The sequence below is a fragment of the Tympanuchus pallidicinctus genome, unplaced genomic scaffold, assembly GCF_026119805.1.
Source record: "Tympanuchus pallidicinctus isolate F22 unplaced genomic scaffold, pur_lepc_1.0 scaffold20, whole genome shotgun sequence".
In the NCBI taxonomy this organism is placed as follows: Eukaryota; Metazoa; Chordata; class Aves; order Galliformes; family Phasianidae; genus Tympanuchus; species Tympanuchus pallidicinctus.
In genome coordinates, this window is record NW_026294722.1 from 2,331,980 (window position 1) to 2,358,247 (window position 26,268).

At 40.8% G+C, this 26,268-nt stretch overlaps 1 protein-coding gene across 1 annotated transcript; it reads left to right on the plus strand.

The window, feature by feature from the left end:
* The first annotated feature begins 17,665 nt into the window (after positions 1 to 17,665).
* PCK1 (phosphoenolpyruvate carboxykinase 1) lies at positions 17,666 to 25,290 on the plus strand. Its single transcript, XM_052683970.1, has 10 exons — positions 17,666 to 17,824; positions 18,005 to 18,279; positions 19,664 to 19,845; positions 20,458 to 20,661; positions 20,994 to 21,181; positions 22,061 to 22,223; positions 22,349 to 22,573; positions 22,665 to 22,796; positions 23,510 to 23,605; positions 24,177 to 25,290. Exons 2-10 carry the CDS (start codon positions 18,056 to 18,058, stop codon positions 24,629 to 24,631), a joined length of 1,869 nt encoding a protein of 622 aa, XP_052539930.1. The 5' UTR covers positions 17,666 to 17,824; positions 18,005 to 18,055; the 3' UTR covers positions 24,632 to 25,290.
* Positions 25,291 to 26,268: the final 978 nt, after the last annotated feature.

Sequence of the window (26,268 nt, forward strand, 5' to 3'; positions counted from 1 at the left end):
AAGTGGAATACACTGCCAAAGTCCAGTCTTCACTTGAGGCTGGAAAGCAATGTGATCCTGACCGTGTTTGTGGGTATGTTTACATGCTCAGACTGATTTTACCCAGCGACACTGGGTGAGAAATGTGGCTGAAAAATCACACAAAGCACAAATATTTGCCTTTGTTCTCACGTCACTGAGGTGGGCCATTCTTCCTTTATAGTTGTGAACATCCAAAAGATGTAACAAGACAGCCTCACTTTTCTGCATTCCTGTTTTATTTTTCATTTAGGAACCATTTTTCTTGCAAATAAACCATAACCACCCCACATCAGTTGGAATGCAGTAACAAATCTTTATCTTATTTAAGTATACCCAAAGTGAACCCTGCCTTGCCAAGTCATCCACTTAATGTGCAATAATTTGTCGGTGAGTTGAAATAGCTGCTTGCATGCAGAGCTGCACTGATCACGTTTGAAACTTTTTCCACCCCTGTGAATCTTCCTGTGCTGAGTAAGAGCGCAATGGTTGTGAAAGGCAGCATCACAGTGACTGCACTGAACTGCCATTCCATGTATGGAGGCACGTTTTGGCACCTGGCAGTCAAAATAATTATTTTAATGGCAAATTTTGGATCTCCACAAGTTTGAACAAGAGTTAGGTTGTGCTTAGCCCTGAGTTACACATTGGTTATAGAAGAAAATGGAAGGAAAAAGAAGACCTGTGCTCTCAGCAACAATTCCAGAGTAATTAAGCATTTATAAGCTGAAATATCACTGATTTTAATGAAAACTGTTTAACAAATCAAATCCCTTTGAAAATTCCAGCAACTGCTTTCACCTGCACAAGATTAATTTCAAAATGCTACCCAAAGCAGTCTGTATATACAAAGGAATTGTGACATGTAGACAATAATCCCATTTCCACCTTGAAATATTTACATCTGTTAAGTGGCACCTTTCTGAAAACACAGGTAGATACAAAAGGCAACTTTGTCTGCCTAAATATTTTTAATACAGCCATTTCATAACTTCAAAAAATCTAACACTGCATCGAGCTCTTCTTGGTATTTGTCAACTGAATCACTTAAAATAACTAAATACGCTCTGTTTCTTAATACTGATTTCTTAATAAAACTCTTACCCCTACAAGAATATTTTCTTCCTAGAAGAGAATTGAATTTACACATGAAATAAAGCCACAGTGAGTTTACAGGGATTTGAATCAAGTAATCTTCCAAACTAGAGCTGTTCAGAAATGTAGTACATGGAATCACCAGAAAACCCCAAGGCTTGCATCTCCAGAACTATGTATGATAATTTTAACTTTTACTTTCAGTGTCAATCTGTATGCCAACGCTGTTTGATATGGATGACAATGGGGAAAAACACAAATCAATTTCCTGCGTATAGGATAAAAATGGACTTATGCAGTGCTCTATTTTTTACATTCTGGGAGAAGATCCCAGCCAGAGAAGAGGCATTTCAGTTTATTGTATCACCTTCAATGTTTCATGATTGTTTTGTAGCCTGAAAATAATAGTGGATATTGACATAAGCAAATTCAGAGTCCTACAGGTATCCTGGAGGGGAAAAAGACCAAAATACTTGATGTTTTGTATTTTAACCAGCTTAAAGCATCAACCACAAGATGTCACCCCATCTCCTTGCAGGAGTAAATCAGCAGTGACCACATTTTCCATAGCATATTCTGTAATGATGTAAAGTCACAGAATGCATTTGGTTTCATTACAAGCAGCAACAATTACAAACATTTTGGCCCTACTTATCTCTACATTCCCTTTTCCCCCTGCTTTAAACTCACCCAAATCTCTTTTCTGTGCAATATAGGCACTGCAGTGTGGACACTGGTATTTTGGCACATCTTCTCCATGCTTCCTTATTATGTGTGCTTTCATGTTACCACTCTGAGCAAATCTGGTGTAGCAAATGTAACATTCGTGTGGTTTTTCACCTATTAAAATGTGAATATATACTTAGGAACCCTGTATTTGATACAAACACTACATTCACACAGATCTGAACATCTAATCTTTAACAGCAACAGCCAGACCAACCAAAATGTAACGTTACCTTGTAATGCACGAAAGGCCAGCATTGGCCATAGCCCATTCCTATGCAAACTCCTGGTTTCCTGAATCTGCAAGTCAACCTGATGAAGCATAAAACCATTAATTCTAAATTATTAATCAGGTATTATCTTCATTACCTTTTATCCCATCTTGTGGATGGATTCCATTTCACGTACAAAAATGCGGTGTTACAATTGAGTGCACAAGGAGAGGAAGTGAATGTCTGCGACATCAAGATAAAATTGATTCAACCCCAGCCATCAATATTGGGGAAATATTTTCTTTTCCTTGACTTTCTTTCCCAGAAATCCACATCAGCTCTGAATATCATCAAAAATTACATCAGTGCTGGTTGAAAGCCCAGTCTAAGAGCACAGGGAAACATCCAGTGTTGAGGTTTTGAGCCAACTCCAGTCTGGCCCTAAGGGCTGAGCCCCCACCACGACTGGGCAACACGAGGCCCACTTTTAGACATTTCTGGTCAATTCCTCAAAAAAGAAGTTAGTCTGTTTGCACCAGATTACTCTGAAATGTAAACCAAAGCATAAGTGGGCATATTCAGGAGCTGTGAAACACACTGCCATTCGTGCTAACATGTTAACGAGGCACACATCGCACTGTGACTGAACTGATATGAAACCTGAATTATGAGGTAGATAAGGTAGATACTATGTTCTCAGACAGTGTGCACATTACAGTCAATTTGGGCAAGATCAATCTGAGGTCACAACAATGTGGAATAAGCAAACTGCACAAAGTGTGCTTTTCAGGTATGCTTTTACTCAAAATCATGAATGAAAAGCGTTGTGATTTACAGTCTGAAATTAGGTCACAAGGAAACCCATGAATTTTGAAGGCCTATAGGAGACACAAGCATAAATCATTACATTGGGGAATCCTACCTGATTCCAAGTGTACCTGATTGCCAAGTGTCTTTTCAGTTTATATGCATCTTTGCCAGCATAGCTGCACAGGTAACATGCATGAGGACGCTCTCCTGTATGTGAGCAAATGTGTCACTGCAGTTTACTTGCCTGGCATAAAAACAAGACAATTTCTGCAGTAACATTTACATTTATAGAAGTATAAACAATTGAAATATCAGGACATTCACAAAATACATCTACTGCAATTTTAAATATTGCATCTGTTACAGATTTAGTGCTGCCTGTTCTGGTTTTAGCTGATATTCTGTACTTTTCCCCCAGGTGATCTTGCTTCCATCTTTAGTACCAACATAAGGAGAACCCTTAACAGGAGAACAGAAAAAGCCACATTTTAAAATTGGCTGAAAAGAACACCAATTACCTTCATGCTACTCTGTATACCAAATTTAAAATGCCCAAACTCATTAGCTAAAGCCTTTATTCATCTTCAAGTTCATACAAAGAACATTCACTGCAGAAGCCTAATTCATTCTATTTTTTAATACTGTTTTTGTGTTCTGTCCTACATAAATAACAAGTATGCAAGTTGAAATTAGGAGTTACCTTCTGTAGAATTCCTGCATACTTCATGAGCTCACTTCTAGAACCACTTAAATCTACCATACCAGTGACTTACATAGAACTAAGCATGATTGTTTCCCCACTTTTGTAGCCCCTGTGGTCCTTTCACAAGTCAAGTTTTATACAACATCAACTTTAGCCTTTTGGCCATGCACTGTCCAGCTGTACATTTGCACTGCAAGCCAAGCATTCATACTGAGCTTGACATATACAGCTTAGTATCTGAAAGCCTACCAACTTTCCCCAAAGGATTCAGAAATGCTGTGCTTGCTTCTGCACTTGAATATTTACACATGGAACACTTGAAAGGTTTTTCAAAGGTATGCTTGTAACACCTGTGCCGTGAAGCTCTCCACTGGTCACAAATGCCATATCACAGTCACTGCATTTACAGGGCCTGGTCCCTGTGGGAATATATCATTTCTTAAAACCTTATTTAACAGCTGTTTGATTTGTCTGCATTAATTCAACACAATTTTTGCCAGAACCTTTTTGTGACTCTATTTTTTTACAAATAGACAATAAACATCCCCCATATACTGATCATAAACACCTGCTGTGTCAATTTGCTTCACATTCACAAACAGTCACAAAGAAATCACCAGAGAAGTTTCTATCATGCATACAAAAATCTAACAAAACCAAAGCAAATTTTCAGTTGACAGAAATTCTTAGAATGGCAAAAGGTAACGGAATAGCAAACAGACCACATCCTGTCAGTGCAGAACTCCAAACAAAACTGGTGAAGCTTCTGAGGACAGAACGATCACAGAATCCGCCTCTAAGTCTGCCACTTGCCCGTGGATTAAATCCTGCAGACAATATGTAATGGAATAACTAGACACATTAGATACCTGCATGCACATTCACGTGGTTCTGCAGGAGAGCAGCTGTTCGAAAGGCCTTGAGGCTGATGGGACACAAGTGACGTTTGCCTTTAGAATGGATTTTCCTGTGGCGGTTCAGACTTGATACCTTGAGCGAGGTGCATGTACACAACTCACAGCTGAAGGCTGCTTTTTCTCCTGTGAGAACAAAGACGCATTTAGATCATGAGATAGAAAAGAATGACTTCACTCTTCAAAAATAGTACTGAATTCAAGATAGTGCCTCTAGTTTAGGCAAAACTACCTCACATTTATACATAAAAGTGCTTCAAAATGCAATAATTTCCGCCTGACAGCTTGCCTTTTTGTAATGTAGCTATTTAAGACTTAAGCAACTCACCCCAAGATAGTGCCACGCATTAGTGATATAGTTCAGAGCCTAATTCTAGAAATCCTACCTCTGGTCACAGAATCACAGAATCACAGAATCACAGAATCACCCGGGTTGGAAGGGACCTCAAGGATCATGTAGTTCCAACCCCCCTGCCTAGCAGGACCACCAAACACACACATTCAGATCAGGTTGCCCAGGACCCCGTCCAACCTGGCCTTGAACATGTCCAAGGACGGGGCATCCACAACCTCCCTGGGCAGCCCGTTCCAGGGCCTAACCACTCTCCTTGTAAAGAAACTAACTCCCACCTCCAAGAGAAGATGAAAGTGGCTAAGACGTGGTTCATGAAGGCATTTCTAAACAATGCAACACACTTCTTGTTGTCAACTGTATGATTAGGGGTATGATGTAGGGTTGGATTTGGTTTGATTGAGGGGTATGATGGGGGGTTGGACTCGATGATCTCTGGAGGTCCCTTCCAACCCCTACAATTCTGTGATTAGTACTAACAAATTTAAAGATTTGGGTATGGCAGGCTAAGCTATCCTCAGCTTTCAGTAAGGAAAAGTAAAATCTGGTACGATGTAAAAGCTGCTACAAAATCATTAGTTGACTTCAAGGAAAGATCAACTACTTGAAGAAGACAGAATAAAGTTACAGGATTATATAACGTTCCCAAGTTCTTATCACAGCAGTAACAAGTTCCTTTGAGAGTACCAAGTAAAGAGGAAGCATGCTGCACTTTCAGTTTTGAAAAAGATTCAAAACTGCAAAATGGCAAATAGATCATATGAGAAGAGCCTTTCCAGAACAGTTGCCTCAGCTCCCAAGTGCACTTTGTAATGTTTTTCATGCTGAGACCAGAATACATTTATACAGTGCTTCATAGCGCACAGAACATGCAGCTAACACTTGAGTGACAGCAAACAAGACTGCTTTATTGTTGTTTATTCATTATGGATTCATCCCACAGAACAGAACTTCCTTTGCATTGTTAAATCTGCTAAGTGTGCTTCCTTTAAACACAATATCCAAACCAAGGGACATTATTGATTGGTACAACATCCATACTTCAAACTTCCTCCACCAGTATACCTTCATATCCAGATATTATGAGGGACACATTCACAGGTTCTTCAACTCCACTGATGTCACCCAACTTTCAGAGTACAGACATACAGATGCTAGGGAAAGTCACATTACATGCCCTTTAACTTTTAACATTCCTGAAATATTAAGACAGCTACGTTCCATTACTCTTATTTAGGTTCTGGGAGATAACCTTGCTGACAGGCACTGGTATTTGCCTACCACTCTCAACCAGCAAGTTGCAACCATTCTAAGCTCATCCATAAACCCCTGAATCTTGAAGCTGGACGGACCAAGGAAGATTAAATAAATTACTAGGCTTATTCATTATATTATTCATTTATACCCAATCTTAACTTTGACAGCTCCCTGGAGGTTTTAAAAACCACATCATGTTCATCTTGTTTCAAAATCTAACTTAAAATATGTTATCAAATAATTAACTACAAATATTATAGTCAACTGTTTACCTTTCTTCTGAGGTGAAGCACTCGTTTGACATTTTAGATACTTGGGATTTCTTATAACTGCTTGTACTGATGGAGATGCATATCTGTGGTTTTTATCTTCATCACGCGAGTCTGACAAATCATCACTAGCTTCACAGCTCAGACCCTCTGCTTCCTTTCCTCCATCCTCTTCAGATTGGGCCAATTGCTGGACCTTATTTTCAAATTCAGTGACATCATTATCTCTGTCAACCTACTTAAACAAGAAGATTTTAAGCTGCCTTAATCAAAAGTAGTTGCTAATGGCAAAACAACTCTCATCAAGAATCAATCTGGTAATGCACAGTCATCCTAAATACTATTAGGGAAAGCTGCAATGAAATTTCACATTTAACATCCAGCAACCTGGCTGGGATCTGAACCATTACTAAAATGGAGTCCTTGCTCCTGAGAATTGTACATTGAGTTTCAGAGCATCTTTCTGAGACAGCAGCAAGGAGAACATAGAAACTTATATCCTCAGCATTTAAAGAAAAGGTATTTTAAACTTAATTTCAGTACTTTTGCCTTCTAAAAAAGGACAAGATATGTTCTCAATTTTTTTTTTCTTTTTTAAAATGAAACTAATATAGGACACACATCCAACAACCACTGTTGTATTGTACTCATTACTAAAAGAAAGGAAATTATCTAACACTATTTAACAGACCTAGGCTATGAAAAACAGAAGCACCACAGCGTTTCTGATGAATTGAATTAAAAGTTTGAGTTGTAGCAGCTTAGAGTTAGTAATCTAGAAAGGCTACATTTTTTGTTTGCTTTCCTCAGTATAGCTTGAAAACAGGGAGCTGCACAAAGGATTAGCTATTTCAGTCCAACAAATCTCATCACTTAGGAAAAATGATACGAAAGTCAGAACAGTGGCCCTCAGTCTTAGTTGTAGGCCCTGAACCTTCTGTCCCTGCTCAGCTGGAGGCCATGCGGTGCAGCTCAGTTGGTTTTCCCACTTTTCAAAGTATTTGAAGTGATTCCCATGTTTCCCATCCGGAGGCACTCAGCCTGGTGCCACCTCTCTGAGTGCTGCTGAAGAGCTGGCTGACGGCAGCGCTCAGCATCTCTTACCTTTGCAGCTTAAGTATTGTGCAAAGCTGATGAAGTACATTCATAGCGGCAATGGAGTGCTATATAAACATCATTATATTATACTTTAGGCCACTGCTGGTTATTCAAGGAGAACAAGTTTTGGATTAAGTGCTCTCCAAAGGTATTGTAAAAATGTTTTTGAAGTAAACTGGTGAGATTTGAGAGACTAACATTTAATCTCGTGTACCTTTCCAGACTAGCGATTTCCAACACTCAAACATCTCACAAGGCCCACTTACCATTCATACTCTATTGGAAACCAGTGCAGAGGAAGGATGTGGAGCCTTCCCTCTAAATGCTGCACAGCGCATTGCAGAGCTGCTATAGCCAACTATGAGCCAGATCCCACTCAACACTTCACTGACCTTAAAAAATATCCCTCGCCAATTTATGGTTTTCCTCACCTGTGTAAATGACCCCTGGAAAGCAGCATTTGTGAAATATCTTTAGTTCAAAGTAGCAGCAATGCTGGTGGCTTGTTTGGCTTTATAGTTCCATTAGACAGGGTGGTATTTTGCCCAACACCAATATTATACTGTGCTCGTCTGAATGCAGTAAGCACTACTGGGTATCCAGGAGCCACATGAGACCTTTTCCAAAGAATTTGGCATTCCAAAGAATTTTTTACTTTTGTGTTTAGAGTACATAAGATAGCACACGTGATGCAGCTCTGGATTTCTACAAAAGGTGCAGCCATGAAAAGTACCTCAGTGGTAAGGCTGTGAGAGTGGTCACAGGCTGTAAGGATAGCAAATTAAAATCTTCCTGAAAAATGAATATAATGATGAGCCAGATATTAATTAGGTCATTGACCTTATTGGACCTTATCCTCAAAGGCAGCACATTCCTGTAATTACCACAGATGTCCTTGACACAGCTACTCTTATCCACAAATCTGTAGAGTTGCAAATGCAAGAACAACATAAAATTTTTACCCTTAGTGACTGCAAATTAGTCATAGCTATTATGTTACAATGATTCAACACAAATCCAAAGCAATTATTTAAGGAAGAGTGTGTATTCCATCAATTCAGGGCTAATATTTCAGTGCTGATACCACATTATGAATAATCTTCTGAATCTGTACATATGCAGCTGATATTATAAAAGCTTCATTATGATGCAATGTAAAACACACGTACTTCAAAGTCTTCAGCTTCATTCTCTTCCCATGTTTTAGAAAATCATTTCAGATGGATTTAGGGGCTGTGTAACCAGCCTTCCTTGTGTATATTTTACACCTCCATATTCCCATCATAGGTCCTAAACTATAACCCTCTGATACCAACAGGATTGCCATTAATTTAAATGCGTTTGGAATTAGGCCCAGAATAGGTAACTACTCAAGTAGAAATGCTATTTGCACATTTATGACCTGTCCACAAAACTCGGGGCTGTTATGGTACAGCAGAAAGAAAAAAACAAAAAACAGACCAAAGCAAAAAGCCTAACAGATAAGCCCCAGTTTAACCTTACATGTTCGTAACCGTTCACTTTTATGATATTTCTTCTTGCAGTTCAAAACTCCATTCCCCTCTGGCACATGACTCCTGTTACCCTACCAGGAAACTCAGTCTTTGTTGTGACTTATTTTGACAGTTTTAATATCATTTTCCACCTGGCATCTGAAGTTTTCCATTTTCACTTTCCTCCGATGTCTCACTTTTGTTTCCAAGTGTATGTTGCATTCACACTGCACCTGTCACAGTGGAATCTATGTCCCCTAACATTGGTCTACAAACATATACGCCTTTACTTTTGCTCTTACACCAGGGACAACTGCTGCCTTCGTCACCTGTTTTGCAGTGTGATCTGCTCCTCCGAATGATGATAGCAGGAAATAGCTCTCACACCATCACCTGTTTCAGAGAAAGCCTTTAGAATTATAAGTTCTCCTACCTCACGTGCCTCCTTATATGTTGGTCTGTTATCAGGTTGTACTCACTAAATGGTGACATATTTTCACTGTATTTTCTGGTGCTGTTGTCGACTTGTTCTTTTAGTGTTCCACTTTTGCACTGAAGAAGGATTACTTCAGGGGCTCCCAAAGACCTGAACTAAAAAAAACAAAAGTCATGTCAACTAATGGTAAAAAAAAATACATTTTATACACGATGTATATACAAATACATTATATTCAGTGCTGTTCCAAGCACTGAAATTAGCAGATTCAGAATAAACTTAGTGCTTCAGCACTGGCCTAGAAGGCTCTCAGGAGAAATTATACGTTCTGAATTTCAGAAAAGACACTGATCACTTGGAAAGAAGATGACTATTAAAACATTTGAGCTTTTTCCTTTTTTGCAGACATCTGGCTCTGGGACAGGAGTTGCAGTTGTTTCCAGCAGGCATTTTTTAGCATTCAGATCTGCCTTGGATTTCTTGCTGAACAGCACAGGACTACTGTCCTCATCTCTACAGCTATTTAAAAGCTGGTCAGACCTCTAGCCCAGCGGCTTAGCTGCAGCTCTGTTTGTATATACAGTCCTACTTGTTACTGTACTTTTTCACTGTAGCAAAAGAAAGACGGGAACACAGCAAAGCAAAGTCAAAGAGAAGTCATTCTGGGGTGCATGGGTTGACCAATGTCTGGCCAGGTATAAATTACCACTTCTCTTTCTCAGTGCAAAGAGGAGGATGAGCAGAGATACAGCGCTCTCTTAGAGGCACAGAGATGCTCGGACTGTGCCACTCATGCACAAACCACTTGATGTGCACTGTATGAAGGCACAGTGAAAGTCCTGTGCTGCTTTCTCTCCAGGGCTCCTCTTGGCTTTGAGAAGACAAATACCCTCTTTAAATATGAGTGGTTCTAATAGAAGAACCAAAACAACTTCTATTGACTTAAAGACCTTAATACTTTTACAGCTTGCCTCTGCTTTTCAAATCCTGCTCCATGCAGTTAACAATTATAATTATATAGCGTGACAAAAAACCAGGGCATAATAGCATACAGATGTGGGATACATAAAAGGGAAAGCATTTAGCATAAGCTTGTTGGAGCTGAAAGTACCAGGGGTGATTGCTCAGGCACAAGTCACAGGAGTGGTCTAAAAATATTAACCAGAATTGCAATTTGTGTATTAACTGTTTCATCTAACACTGTTACATATTTAGAAACAATTTTACTATCCAGTAATGCGTGGCTTGCTACTTCTGGCAGACAGCAGAAATACGTGCCTGGGTTTGTTGGGAAGAAGTGTGTTTGCTTCAGGACCTTTTTCTTCCATTTCAAACAACTTGAACGTAGTTACAGTTAACTACACCTCAGTGACTCCCAGTGTTCTTACAGAATACTCTTTAATCAAAGAGATAGCAAAGAAAGTTCTAAAGACAACTCCCCTTAGTTAGTTAGTTTGCTGCTGTTTGTGCAAAGGTCAAAGAAGTTACGTTTAAAAGGCAGAAAGTTTTCCTCTTGTTTTGACTAAACTGGAGGAAACGTGCTAGAGCTGTGCAGAATTTGATTGCCAAACATCAAGTGAAGACACACAGTGAGAAAAGGTAGTAAAGGTTTAACCCAACTGATGTAAGAAACAAAATTCAAGGATGCCCATGTTTCCTTGCCTTTATCACACTGTTAATCTTTAATCAGGAAAACAGTTCTGAGAACAGCACTTTGTGGACAAATAAACAGGCATAAATGTCTGGAAGTTAACAGGATCACCAGAGAACAAGACTATTAAATCATTGTCCTAATAAATCAACAGATGAGATGTACAACCCCAAGGAGTTCAAATTCTGCTTCCACGTGGATATGCAGCAAGTGCACGTTAAACCTTGCAGAATCAGCAGAAAGGAGCTGGTCTGCGGGTTCAGAAGAGCACTGGCTTCCTGTGCAAGTTTTTTCCAGCTCAGATCACAGGTTTTAAAATGTCTGAGGATCCTGAATCGAACTCCTCAATGTAAAAATCCAAAGAAATTTAGGATGGCCTGCAGAGTTCAAGGACAAAATAAGGAATTACTGCCTTAGTGCTACTGCAATGCAAATTCCTGAACTATGCAAGATTAACCTGTGGATTACTTGTTTTTACTTTACTTGCTGAATGCACGTTGGTTGCTGGTCATTTGAGCATATTAAAGCTCACAAATAAGACCTTCTTCCTTAAGTAAAGAGTATTTGTATGCTAATGCACCACCCCAAATCAGTAACCTTGGAGACAGGTATAGATGGTCAGTAAACAGAATTGTGCAGCAGTCAGAATTCTGTCTTCCCAGAAGGATGAGAAAAAAAGTGTGATCTCCAGTGTACAGTATGTAGGGTTTCACCTGACCTATTAACACTTACATCAGGGTTTACCAGTCAGCACAGGATCTATTACACAGGGAACTGCTTTATGTAATGTTGATTTTCTTGCAGCAGTCAGGTTCAAGAACCCAAAGGTATGTAGTGCTTGACCTAGGCACATTTGCCTTCTGACCTTTAGTTGTAGCCTGGCTTTTATTTCTGCACAATCAGCTTCTCTCTCTTCATGTTGTCACTTCCAGTGTTACAAAGTGCTTGAAATATTCATTGAAGCCATTTTCCTGGGAAAAATATAGAACAAATCTTACTTGGATCAGAAGTTTAGCCCAAGTTGGTGCCATCAAAGCAGAAAACGGATCATAGTGATGTTTTTCACTTTAAATAAGGACGCACTATTTGCATCACAATAATCTAAAGAGTAGCCAGCAGGGACTGTCTGTGGCACAGAATATAAATATGAAAAAAGATAATGATCTCGTCTTATTTATGTTTTAAACTCCTCAGATCAGGAACTATCAACCAAACCAGAAAGAACCCACAAGAAGTGAGAAGCTGACATTGCCAACTCCCAGCCCCTTCCCACGGAGAAGATAAAGGCTTGGAGATGTAAAGCAAAGCATCCAAAGTCAAACAGGAAATTCATAGCAAATCCATAGGAAGAAACAGAAGCTAAACTTGTGGATCTGCGCCCACACTCACTGTAGGGAACCATTCTTCTTGAAGGAAACCGGCTGATGAATGACACGGATCTGTGCCCCATAGGTTGGATTTCATGTAACAAGGAATAAAAATGACAAGTGAGACAAAAGGTAAATGAGAGTCTTTCAGTAAGTGAGAAGTTTGTTGCCAGTTGGATAAACTGAAACAACAACTAACAATGCAGTGCTGCTAGCAAGCAAAGGAACATGGAGAAGTACTGTGCAGCATGCAAAAGGAAGGAGCTCCAGGAACCAGGATTAGCTCATCCTGGAAAAAATAAACCAGCTTACATTTTTACAAGGCACTGCCATTTCATTCCATCGGTGAATGGAATCTCTCTTAAAAGTGCCAGTAGCACCCCAGTAATCAGCAGGAAGACAAAAACTGCTCTTGAACAAGAGATTGAAACACTGCCTGCTGCTCTGAGACTGTGGGTTTGGCACTAAGGTTTGTCATTTACCCTTCCACAGGTAGGAAGCAGGGAGTCCTTGACAGCTGGAAGCACACAGCACTGCGGTAAACAGCTTTCGCTCCAGGAAGGGTTACCATTTTTATTTGCAAAGCTAAATATTGGTGCCATCTGGGCTTTGTGTGACTGAGCAGAGCAGATGCTGCATAGGTGAAGGGAAACAGAACCTTATGCTGACTGTTTTCCACTCTGTTTAGTACAGTTTGTCCCCATCTCTCCTGGCTGTAGTCCTGCTGTGCATCCAGCCAAAAAATGCATTAACCACATAAAAAATAAGACACGCTGTTATCAGTCTTGTGCTGGCTAAGGTAAATTCAAAGTCTTGGTGGGTCCAAACACTCCATATGCCTCTTAAATCTTCTACAGAGTGCCCACTCTTGTCCCATATCTGGCTACAGTGCACATACCAGTGGACAGAGTCATGCACAGTGTAGTTAAGGCTACACAGCTCAATGCCATCTCTAGAACTAACGGGATAGTGAGAGAGAAGGGTAAATGGTGGACAGCATGCTGCTCAGAACCAGCAAGTGAGGAAACACCATTCGTGGGGAATGCTTGCCTTGCTCTGCTTGTGGGGTGCTGTCTGGTGTGACACAAAGGGAATTAAATCCTCACAGTCATTTACAGGCAATGTGTAACTAAGCCACAGCACCTCCCTAGTCAGTCATTCCAGTTTTTATTCTTTACAAGAGAAAACAGAAAAGAGAATCTCAGCACCCCCAGTGACTATAATAATATCTGAGAGCCTGTCAGAGAGAACTTTAAAGAAAAGAAAAGGAGTAAATCCTTTGCTGAAGCAGAAGAATAACAAGCAAGAAACCAGTCTGTCTGTAGTATAATGTTGGCCTTGAAATGTACTGTGGCGCAGCACTTTCCTTAAAATATAGCTTAGGAATGGGAAGTGGAGCTGAAATTATGCATCAGATATTTATGACTTTCATCAGAAAACATAAGCATGCACTAATGCATGTTTCCTGAGATTTGCTGCCATTTCTTTTGAGAAGTTTTAGCATGCCTGTTGTCAAGATGAAAAAGCTGGACAGGCTAACAAAAGTTCACCAACCCAGAAGAAAATCTCAATATTTATTCCTCTCCTTCCTCTGCCTTCAGAACATATCACCTAACTTGGAGGACAGGTAGAAAAAAGGGACACCTCCTTAGTGAGCCACAGACCCAGTATCCTAAGAGCTGCATATAACGTGACAGGCACCACTGAAGGTTGGAGAGGGAAATGTGGAAGGGAGGCACTGTGCTCCCAGTTGGCAGAGCACACGAGGAGAGGAGCACAAAGAGCCTCCAAATCTCACGCAACTGCGTCAGAGCTGAAAAAGTGCACACAAGAAAAGGGGCTGAGGTGGAAATGTCACACAGAGCCGCAGCGGGTCTGGTGTAAACACCTGGCTCTATCACAGACTCTTTTGCAACTGCATGTAATCCACACAGGTCACGATTTGTTGTCTAAAAGTGAGCAAGTAGTCCCTGGTCTCTGCAGGCTGTATGTGCATGAGAGCAGCCCTTGGAGCAGGGCTTGTGCAGCTGCTGGTAAAACAGCCACTGCAGCATGCTTGCTCAGTGGCTCGGTGGCAATTGAGCACAGCTTTGTAGCAAAAAACAACAATCAGAAGCAACGTTCTTCAGCTAGTACAATAACTGGGAGAATCTATTACAGAAGAGCTATCCTTCCTTAACAGAACAACAAGCGATATAAAAACTCTTCTGCAGTGACAAAACGTGGGATAATTAGTACGGCAGGGGGTAGAATTTCTCAGTATTATTATATGCCATTAACTTTCAAATCTCACTGAGAGTGCTTCCTTACACCTCTGTTTGTAGCAACGAAGCCTGAAACCTTATGGTGCCTTCTCACAGAATCCAAGAACGTTCACATTTACTGAATTGAGCTCCAGTTGGCAAAAGTGGAAGTGCTCAAAAGCATTATTCTGAACAGGCTGAATGATGTCCATCAAAGCAAACATCCTGAAAACACTCCTTTCGAGGCACTTGTTGAACACGATCATCTCAAAATGTCATATTCGCCCTCATTTACATAATTTGACAGCTTCCAAGAAGACACCTTGATTAGCATCACATTCAAGTGTCAAGATGTACAGAGAAAAAGTGCCAAACAAAAGTTAGATCCAAGGAAGTTGTATCAGCTATTAGATAATATAATACAGTTACTACCAAAGAAGATTTTTCACTTCAGTGGAAAATACACTTTAAATTCAAGACTTTTTTTAGTTTTTTTTAGTTTAAAAAGAGGCCCCCAGACCAGCTCCCATGTTTCTTACCAGTGAAACCCCCACGCTCATTGAACCCAGAAGGCAGGCAGACGTCCAGCACACAGCAACGTTCTGTGGCAGTGGGTGAGCACCCCAAGACCAGCACGGCCGAGCTCCTGGAGATACCACTTCTAATTCCCTGTGGCAGCCACTGGAACTTACGAGTCTTCAGTATCTTCAGATTACAACTTCAGTGCCATATGTTGCGTATCTGAATCTCTAAATGAGAAGTTTCTTCTAAAAAATCTCGGCCTTGATTTGCATATGCTTCAGTTATGTCATTCCACCACAGTACAAAATACTATGCGTGCTTTATATAGGGGCTTCAGGCTTACTGTGTGTTTGTGGCATGCTTTGAGATCCTCTGATAGGAGGTGTTACCTAAATAGAAGTAATTAGATGCTTAAGTGACTAGAATTCCCAGTGGACATCTGCACTCGAGCCCTGCTGCCATCACAAATGAAAAACATTTGGAATCCTTAATGTGATTTTTAATGGACATATGTTCATAACACAGTGCCACCAATTTGGCATATTTAGTGTCTTCTCTAGAGAAGCCCACAGTTTGTATAGCAAGATTGTGGGAGGTTAGGATTGCAGTGTGAGAAAATTTGCACAACACCTGCCTGCCTATAATTTAATTGGCAGAATCTAATGCTGCGGGTTCAGGGATTTTTTTCTCCACTCCAAACTGAAGAGGCACGAGGACTAATCCTGCACTGCTACACTGTCAGCTTGAAGCTTTTATTCAGACTTTAACCGTGCTGCAATATGATCATTTTCTGGCCCTGTCTTTTTTTTCCCCCTTCAATCTGTAGTATTACCGTTTTACTCTCAGTTGATTATTTCTATGTATAATGACTTTTATAGGACCACCAGCAAAGACTGTGATTATTGCTGTACTCCTCTGGAAAGAAAAAAGTCTTCTCAGTGTTTCAGAAGAATGTGCCACGTTTTATTTTTGCTGAAGCGCTTAATGACATATTTTAACATGAAAACATTTGGGCAAAATATTTCTGCTCACAAACACCACTCGCATTATCACATCGGCTCTGATTTTACCTTTGCTTACAGCAGAGCCCTTTCTGAAGCAATCTCCAGCACCTCTTATCCTAACAGATTTTTGTTTTCCTTTTCAGGAATGTTTGGCCTTGCTGTGCATCAAGGGCAGCCCCTCTTACTTCACTATTTTTTTCCCCTTTGCATTTACAACACACAATAAAAGGCTTTGCAGGAGAGATAGAGGATATGGTCCCAGGGGAAGCATTCCCATGCCCACTGACCACTGTGCTTGTGAGTTCCAGCCCTGCAGTACCTGCAGCTCAGAGTGCAGCTTGGTGCTGCTCTGGCAGACCCAGCTCTTTGGGGCTTGCAGCTCTGCTGTCTGCATCAGTGAGAGCCTTGCAGGAAACACCTCACTGACTGCACGAAGCTGAGCAGGCGGTGGGTTAAGAATATCCTTTGCATCAATTTTGTTGCTTTAAGAAACTCCCAGAAACGTATCTTGCATTTCCAAATTCACCATTCTGTGAGCTATTATTGATAATATCTTACATGATGGTAGAACACCCACTGACATAAAAAATGCCAGAATTTAGCATTGCTGGCACTAAATGGAAGCGGAGTGCAATGAAATGGCACAGGAGTTATTTCTACACTGATCTTTGTCTGAAATATGTCAGTCCTCACACACTGACTATGCAGGCAAACCGACACAAAGATCAGCCTCTGTTTGTGGACATGACGGTTTAAAATGGAGTGGCAGAAGGCAAGGAGCTGGCAGACAGGCAGAGTCAGGAGCAGTCAGGGGAGACCTAATTTAAGCACAGGTTAATGTTTTATTGCACCCACAGGATGCAGAGTAAAAAAACAAATAATTTTTTGGGGGGTAATTGCTGAGGCAGTTGGTGACCTGCCTCTTCTCCAAGTTGTAGAGATAGATAACAATTGCTCAGCTTGCATGAGCCTATAATGAGCCACAACCAGCAGTTCTCCAGTGCCGAAGCTCAGCATTTCGATTTACACCGCGTCCTTTTTTTAGAGTCACATGGATGAAAACAAGACCTCCAGGCAGGAGCATACCATGGCTTTTCAGGCCCATCAGTGCTCAGCACTGAACTTTATCCACAGACCAGGCAGAGCAAACACACCTCAGCCGAACCCCAGCTTCACAGCCAACCTGTGAGCAGCAGCTCGCTGTGCCAGCTGCTGGGTTGCACCAGCTCCCTGTTCCAGGCTGTGCCCAACCTCTTCCACACACTGAGACGTTGTGACGCTTTTGGTTTCAAAGCTAAACTGCATCAAAGTGTGGTCAAACTTCATCAAAGTTTTGTAACTGCTCCAAAGAGCAAATCCAGGGACCAAGAACTACCGCTTTCAGCATTCATTAATCGGACCTGTTCAATGATTACCTCGCCAGGGCTGTTGACAACTTCGCACGATGACAGTGTGTCAGTGGCAGTGTCCCAAAACACAACCAGTGGTGATGTAAAGGACAAGCCTCCCTCACCTCACCCGGTGGGATGGACACCACAGACAATATTTAAAGGAGGAGAACGCCGCCTCAGAAACCAACAAGCACTCCAAAGCAAGGGAAACACCACCAGCTGAAAGGGAGCCAAATCCCCACTGACATCCATCCAACTCAACAGTAAGTACAATGCTTTCTATATATTTTTTCCAGCTTGAGATTAACAGTGATTAAAATTCTTTTTGTTGACTTTAGGCAGAGGTATAAGATTAAGCCTACTACAAATTCTGGTCTTTCATTATGCATCATTAATGGTAGAATATCACAGTATGCTAACAAACAAAATATATTTGATTTTAGATCGTGATCAGCATTTCAAAGCTCTCAACGAGAGCCACTGCAGCTGCAATAATGCCCCCAGAGCTGAAAGATGAGGTCAACGTCATACCTAAGGTTATCCATGGGGATTTGGAGAGCCTGCCTCCAAAAGTGAGGGAGTTCATTGAAAGCAGTGCCAAGCTGTGCCAGCCTGAGAGCATCCATATCTGCGATGGCTCAGAAGAAGAAAACAAAAAAATTCTGGACATCATGGTGGAGCAAGGCATGATCAAGAAGCTGAGCAAGTATGAGAACTGGTGAGTAGTGAAAAGGGGGACAAGGGGTGTCCCAGAACAGCAACGTGCATTCTCTGTCCTGTTTAGGTTTAAAACTGTTCGTAACCTGCAATATTTGCTTTCCATGAACATTTTGGCACCCCAGTTTACATAGTTGAAATAATTAAGAACAGCAAACTTTTCCTGTAAAAATTAACATAAAACACAGGAATATCAGCAGTACATTGTCTCTATTTATTAGTTACAGAAATCAGGGAACTGGAATAATGTCATGAGGCTCGTGTAACTAATCATTAGGAATGGTTGAATATTATTTAGCAAATACATCTTTTGAAGAATTCTACTATTTTAGTCAATTAGTTTATTCGTCAAATACTTTTTTGTGGCATTCAAATAGATCCGTGGGTGTTCAACTGTTATTCAGTAGAGGCATTATTCACATCATGCCAATGCGTTTTGACTGTAATATATTCAGCAAATTCTTTTTTCAAATATTTCGTTGTCTCTCCCAACCAACCCAACATGAAAGGAGAATATTAACAACAAGTACATGCTAAGGAATTAAGTGCCAACCAAGAAATCTTCATGGAAGAAATCTGCAAAGACTTTTGAATAACTAAGTGGAGGAATTTGGCAATCTGTTTGCAGACTATTTGGGAGAGAAAAGGGCAAGATTCACCAGATAAATTATTCATTGTTAATTATATGCTTAGCTGTAGTGATGATGGTTATGACAGCCCAGCTAGAACATTTTTATACTCGTGGAAAATTTCTATGCACAGAGGTGAAAACGTGAAACAATCCTTGCCTTTGTAAATAAATGGCAGAAATTTTTAGGGGGGAAAAAGAACTCTGTCACTGTTTATGACACGCTGATACTCAGTATTTCTGCTGTGATGCCTCTGTCTTAAAAGGACAATGTGAACTGGATTCTCATTCTGCAGGCATTTTGACCAGCACGTAGCATGCTTACTTGGCATCCACTCTGCTTGAGGCACCACTTTGTGGATCCCACGCAAAACAACTGTATACTGATGAGAAGGAGAATTAAAAGAGATTTTTAACATTTCTCTCAAAGTCAGCAGCAGAAAATAAAGCTGAGATAAGAGGCAAAGGAGCATTAACATGTAACCCAAATTTCCCAAGCCATATAATTTGTTATTCATACTGCAAAGTCTTGAAGCAATTTGTAGGAGCGAATATATCTGACTAATTTTTGAAATTTGTCTCACTTACATTGGCTCTGTCACTTCAGTTTTAGTCTTATAAAACATTGCACCCATTTTGCTAAAGAGTTCCTAGCAGAAGGGTGAAATAAGTGGGTGAAGTGTCATGTTGATCTTTTTTTTTTTTTTTTTTTTTTGAATAATTAACATTGATTTTCCTGGTTTACACTGAAATGCAGCTGGTTGGCTCTCACTAACCCAAGAGACGTAGCAAGAATCGAGAGCAAAACTGTCATTATCACTCAAGAACAGAGAGATACCATCCCAATCCCTACAACTGGAACCAGCCAGCTGGGTCGCTGGATGTCAGAAGAGGATTTTGAGAAAGCTTTCAATATCAGATTCCCAGGCTGCATGCAAGGTGGGTGAGAAAGAAAGGCTGACATGGAATTTTTAGGATTACTGAAACACTAATCATTATTATTCTGATATTTAATAGAAGAAATGTTCACTGAAGGCTTAGGTGCAGGCTCTCACTGTTAGTCATCGTGTAGGTTTCATCCAGATCTTCTGCACAGATCCAAATGCCTGCCCAAGGGTAGCCCTCAGGCTCTTTCCAGTAGAGAACTCATTTTCCTTATAAAGAGGGGCACAGTATGGTTGGAAAATTCAGGTGCTTTCTTCAAGTCACGCAGCACCTCAGCAGCTGATAGAAAGTGAGGCGAGAACAGAGAATCCCCATGCCCAGCATTTGCTTCAGCTGCAGCAGTTTACACCAACAGAGAAGCTTCCACCCACCTCTCCTACTGGCTAGACATTTTGTCTGAACAGCTGCTTTCAACATTTAAGATAAAGCTTCTTGCTACGTGATCTGACAAACAGAAAGTTAGATGTTTAAACATCAGAGACACCCACAAGACAAACAGCTTTGAAAGAAGTGAGAAACAACGTCCACATTAGTACAGATGATCTCAAAAGCTCCCTGGTTTGCTCTTCGTCACATAGCATTCTTGCTCCTGTCTCTGTTCGACAGGACGCACAATGTACGCCATCCCCTTCAGCATGGGGCCTATTGGATCTCCTCTGGCCAAGATTGGGATCGAGCTGACAGATTCTCCATATGTGGTGGCTAGCATGAGGATCATGACACGGATGGGAACAGCTGCTCTGAAAGCCCTGGGCACTGGAGAGTTTGTGAAATGCCTTCACTCGGTTGGATGTCCTCTACCACTAAAAGGTAGGGAAGATTTAAATGTGGCACCCCTGGAATTACTTGGGCATGTTTTAGAGCTGTCTGCATATTTGCATATTCTCAGCACATTGGAAATGCTCACCATTAAAGATTCGGGGTGGCTTGTGTAATTGCACTGGGTTAAAAAGTCAATTAAAGGAATCAAAGCTCAAGGAGAGTTTCATGGAAAGGAGATTATTACCACCAGTATTTACCAGAGGGTTTCCTTTGAAGCGTCTGGTACGGGTTGCTATCAGAGTCTCGATGCTGATGAAACAGCACAGTCTGATACAGCATGGAAATTGCTGCAGTCATGAGTACAACATTCTGTTCTGCAGAACCATTAATCAACAACTGGCCATGCAACCCAGAGTTAACACTGATTGCTCATCTCCCGGACCGCAGAGAGATCATTTCGTTTGGCAGCGGCTACGGAGGAAACTCCTTACTGGGGAAAAAATGCTTTGCTCTTAGGATTGCCAGCAGAATCGCCAAGGAAGAGGGCTGGCTAGCAGAGCACATGCTGGTAAGAGCTGTTGAGTGGTGATGTGTGTTTGAACAACCATTAAACCTGAATTTAGACCAACATAAGTACAGTCACATCTTGAGATCAATAAAATGACAGTCTCATGAGTTAAGTATGAACTTATCACTTAGCAGACTTCTGATAAATAGGAAACTGCTTGCAAGTTCAGGTATCAAACATTTTAAAGAAATACATATAAAATTGGGAACCAAGAAAGATTAAGAACGTCTGACAGTGACTACCTGTGGGCAGATCTGTGCACTGAGCAAAGCCTAAATGTTATCACTGGGCATCTATACTGACCCTACAAATGGAATCACGGATTAATGCAAGTGTGAAAATTTTCTCTCATGTTATAAACAGGTCTGTGGACTAAAACTTCTGCAATGTTGTCATTTAATTATTCTACTACTGTAAATTACAACTGACAAAAAGAATCTCAAAGTGCATGATTGAAGAGTCTCAGGGGAAATGTCAATGTACTATGAGAAGTATCATGCCTGAAGTGCACTCACTCCATACTAATTTCACAGTAAAAAAATATTGCCTGTTTTTCTTAGCTCTCAGTTAAGAAACACAGCTATATGCAGTCTGTATGTTTTTAATCAGAAAAACAAAGATGTTTGAATGACACGTATGTGACATTTCTAAAAATATAAGGTCTGTTTACATATAATCTAAGGGCAAGACAAGTGGATTTTTTGCTGAATTAAATACTGCCTGTGTTATTTGTCAACTATATTACATGCTGCTTCTTTTGTAGGAAGAATTTTGCATAATCAAATGTTTTACCATTACCACTTGCTGGGAGACAGTCTTCAAAATGAAAAATGCAAGAAGAAAGAACTATATTTAACAACTGTCTTTGGTTTTCAATAGATCCTGGGAATTACAAATCCAGAAGGTGAAAAGAAGTATTTTGCTGCAGCATTCCCCAGTGCATGTGGAAAAACCAACTTGGCCATGATGAACCCAAGCCTGCCAGGATGGAAGATTGAGTGTGTGGGTGACGATATTGCCTGGATGAAATTTGACGAACAAGGTATGGAACTGAAATTAGATTGGTGAATAGCCCAGTATTGCTCGCTTTTAGAGTCAGCAAGACTTGCTAAAAGTTCTGGAAATAATTAAAGCAGTTTTATTTATATTTTGTCATTTAACTTCCAGGCAACTTAAGGGCAATCAATCCAGAAAATGGCTTTTTTGGTGTTGCCCCTGGAACCTCAGTCAAAACAAACCCCAATGCTATTAAAACCATATTCAAGAACACCATCTTTACCAATGTAGCTGAAACGAGTGACGGAGGGGTCTACTGGGAAGGCATTGATGAGCCGTTACCGCCAGGAGTAACACTGACTTCATGGAAGAATAAGGATTGGACCCCAGATAACGGTAACCTGGCTCCGTTCCACATTCTCTCATCTTCCTCTACTGAGTCCGAGTTCCACCTGCCCTTATGACCTTTCTGTCACACTCTGTACAGGGGAACCCTGCGCTCATCCCAACTCGCGGTTCTGCACCCCAGCCAGCCAGTGCCCCATCATGGACCCTGCGTGGGAATCGCCTGAAGGCGTGCCCATCGAGGGCATAATATTTGGAGGCCGCAGACCTTCTGGTAAGAGAAGCAGAAACCACCAGCAAGTCTCAAGTGCTCATCTCAGGAGAGCTGAAACACAGCTGGGCACAGGCACAAGTTTTGCTATCCCAATACAGAAGCAAGGAGATAACCATGTTAGTTTAGCTGCTCCATGTTAGCCTTTCACACACACGCTTACAGACACTTCCAATGTGTAAACTGCTAGATGTTCACACCAAACCGTTACTGATAAGAGTGAATCGGAGAGTGGAGAGAGTTCAGGACCCAGTACCTTGGGTAGGAGAAGCATAGCAAATTATTTATGTCAAATTGCTTGGTTTAACTAGTTCAGATAGGAAATGATCAGGGATTTAAACCAGTTGTAGGCAGTTTACAGGTAAAGAAGTTAAATAAATTGGTCTGTTAGAAACCACCTAAAGCTGAAAAAGAGAAATAATACTAGGCCTGAATCTAAATCACCATCATGACCACAGGACCAGAATCTGTTTCCAGTAAAATTTGTTGGGAATTCAGATATCTCCCAGCTGATGCGTTCAATAACCAGTAGCCAGTTTTGAGAACATTCATACAGATTGCTCTAAGAAGGCAGGAAATTAACCAAGTTAAAAATCAACAAGGAAAATTAGAATACATTACATAGTAACTGGGATCCAGCAGTATCTCAGTTAGCAAAACCTGTCATAAAAGTGCTTCTGGATCACTAATCACTGAAGTGACTTTATTCTTTACAGGTGTGCCTCTTGTATACGAGGCCTTTAACTGGCAGCATGGAGTATTTATAGGAGCAGCTATGAGATCTGAAGCAACAGCAGCTGCTGAGCACAAAGGTAAATCAAAATCTAGTCTGCCTATCTGTATTACAAACAACCTTCTCTGGAGAGCCTGCTCTCTCTGTCCTCCTCCTCTGCTCTTGAACATTTAAATCTTGGCAGATAATTGTGCAACCTATGCATTTTTACAACAGAAAATATTTATACTGGACTTAACAGCCAGATTTTCCTTAAAAGACAAATTATGCAAAATAATCCCCTAGGTGGCAAGCATACAGAGCAGAGTGCAATCACAGTGTTGCCAGAAGAGTTGATATGGAGTTCTTGTTACAGTCTGGGATAAGTAAACTTAAATTTTCTGTGCTGCTAGCGCTCAGCAAAAAACAAATGAATAATGAAGGCCAGCTCTCAAGAACCTTAAACTGCTTGACCTGAGCTTTAAGAAATTTACTTTCCACTGATTGCAAAGATTAATTTAATCTATGCTTCAAGGCTAACATTTGTACCATTTCTCAAAGTTCTGTGGTTCACATGCAGAAAGGTGGCTAAGGGTGCTGGGTAATAAATACTGTGAGGAACTGAAACTTCGTGCTTTAGAATAAACGTTCTCCATTTGTGTTTTGAACAGGAAAAATTATTATGCACGACCCATTTGCCATGAGACCTTTCTTTGGCTACAACTTTGGCAAATACTTAGCACACTGGCTTAGCATGGCACACCGCCCAGCAGCAAAACTACCAAGGATCTTTCATGTTAATTGGTTCCGGAAAGACAGCCAAGGGAAATTCCTGTGGCCTGGCTACGGAGAGAATTCCCGTGTGCTGGAGTGGATGTTCAACAGAATTCAAGGGAAAGCCTCTGCCAAGGCAACTGCCATAGGTTACATCCCTGCTGACACCGCTTTGAACTTGAAGGGCTTAGAAGACATCAACTTAACTGAACTGTTTAATATCTCCAAAGAGTTCTGGGAAAAGGAGGTGGAAGAAGTCAAACAGTACTTGGAGGGGCAAGTTAATGCTGACCTTCCCTATGAAATAGAAAGGGAAATGCTCGCCTTGCAGACGAGAATAAAACAGTTGTAGCTGATCAGAAATAGAATTACTTATCAATCCACACATTCTGTAGCAGGATAGAGACATTTTACCAAATCACCACTGAAAGTACAGCAGCACACTGATGAGCAGGACTTCAGATGAAGGGTAGGTCTTAGTTTAGTTAGACTACAGGTAAGGGCATCCTAGAAATAACTACAGACCCGGTGATTTATAACCACATCAGTTGTTGTGTATTGTTGAGCAGCTGTGGGAATCTGTGAGCACAGTCTTCAAAACTGTGATCTGTCACTTGCATGCACAATTCTGCACATACCTATGATGTATGTAAATTGCTTGCTGACAGCTCAGATATAATCCAGCCTGCAAGGTGCAGCACATTGTTTCACAACTGCACATAAACCACAAGAGTCTCAGATTAATTTTGTTTTCCATATCTCAGCAGCATCACTTACAGGAAGGAATGAAAAATGAATGTTGTATATATGTATTATCTAAACATATTTCATGACTTAAATATTTTGTAGAAAAATAAAGTTGTAACTTTTATCAGAGTGAAAGATGGCTTTGTATTACTAATGCATATTTAAGACATTGCTATTGTATGTGCCTCATGTTACTGTGATTTCCAGATGTTTTACGTGGCTTATTCTTTAAGCTATTGAAATAAAAGTTTATACAAAACATGACCTAATTTCCAGTATTCTCACTGTTTATAAAACTACGTGCCAACAAAGTGGGCCTCCTGACAATAGCACAGCACAGAGACAAGTTCACAAGTTAGATGTTGACTAGCATTGATCTGCTACTCTTAAGCAAAATAGTTTAAACAATTACTTTCCTTGCAACCTTTATTCGAGCCAAAGGAATGATACAGAAATTATGACACCAACTGAGAGCAGACATCCAGCTAGGAGCGTACTCTCCATAACTAGGCATTACTGGTTGCTTCAGACCTTTGTAAAATAAACTGTCCTCTAGGAAAGTCCCATATTAGGATGTCTCTTGTTTGCTCAAGTCTTAGGATTTGTCTCTGTTCCACAGTACTTTGGCTTCTGCAAAAGGAACTAGCAGAACTGCTGAAGCAAAGAGAGCTTGTGAAAAGCTTTCTAGATTGAGGTGTCTGAAGCCTGAAAGCTTGAGCTGAAAGAGTCTCAGATTGGTTTCCTCATAGACCCAAACGGTAAAGCCATCCCATGTTCTCCCAGTTTAAGATATCCTTTATGTGCTTCTCACATCCTTGGCAGGTATCATGCTTTTTCACTTTGGATGCTTGATCTCCCAAAATATATTGCAAATATTTGCTTAGCAAAAAGAAAATCGTTTACACTGTGTAATAAGCCTTTTTATAGACCTTGCTTCCTCCCAAAACAAACACTATCCGAGCTGGCCAACAGATGCCCTTCCAAGTTTGCTAGGGGAGGTCACACATCCTGAAAAGCCACTGACTTTGCCTGTAGGAGTTAACTCAAACATTACCAATTCTGAAACAAGCAATAGGACACAAGTCGATAGGTCACACAAAGTGTAGGCAACAGAAAGCTGCGAGGGAAGCAGAGCAGAGCCGTGCAGCCCCTGGAGAAGCGATTGTCTGTTGGCCTGTTTGCTGCTCAGTAGCACATCTCTATGGGTGTAGGTCTCCTGAATGTGCTCCAAATACAAATCAA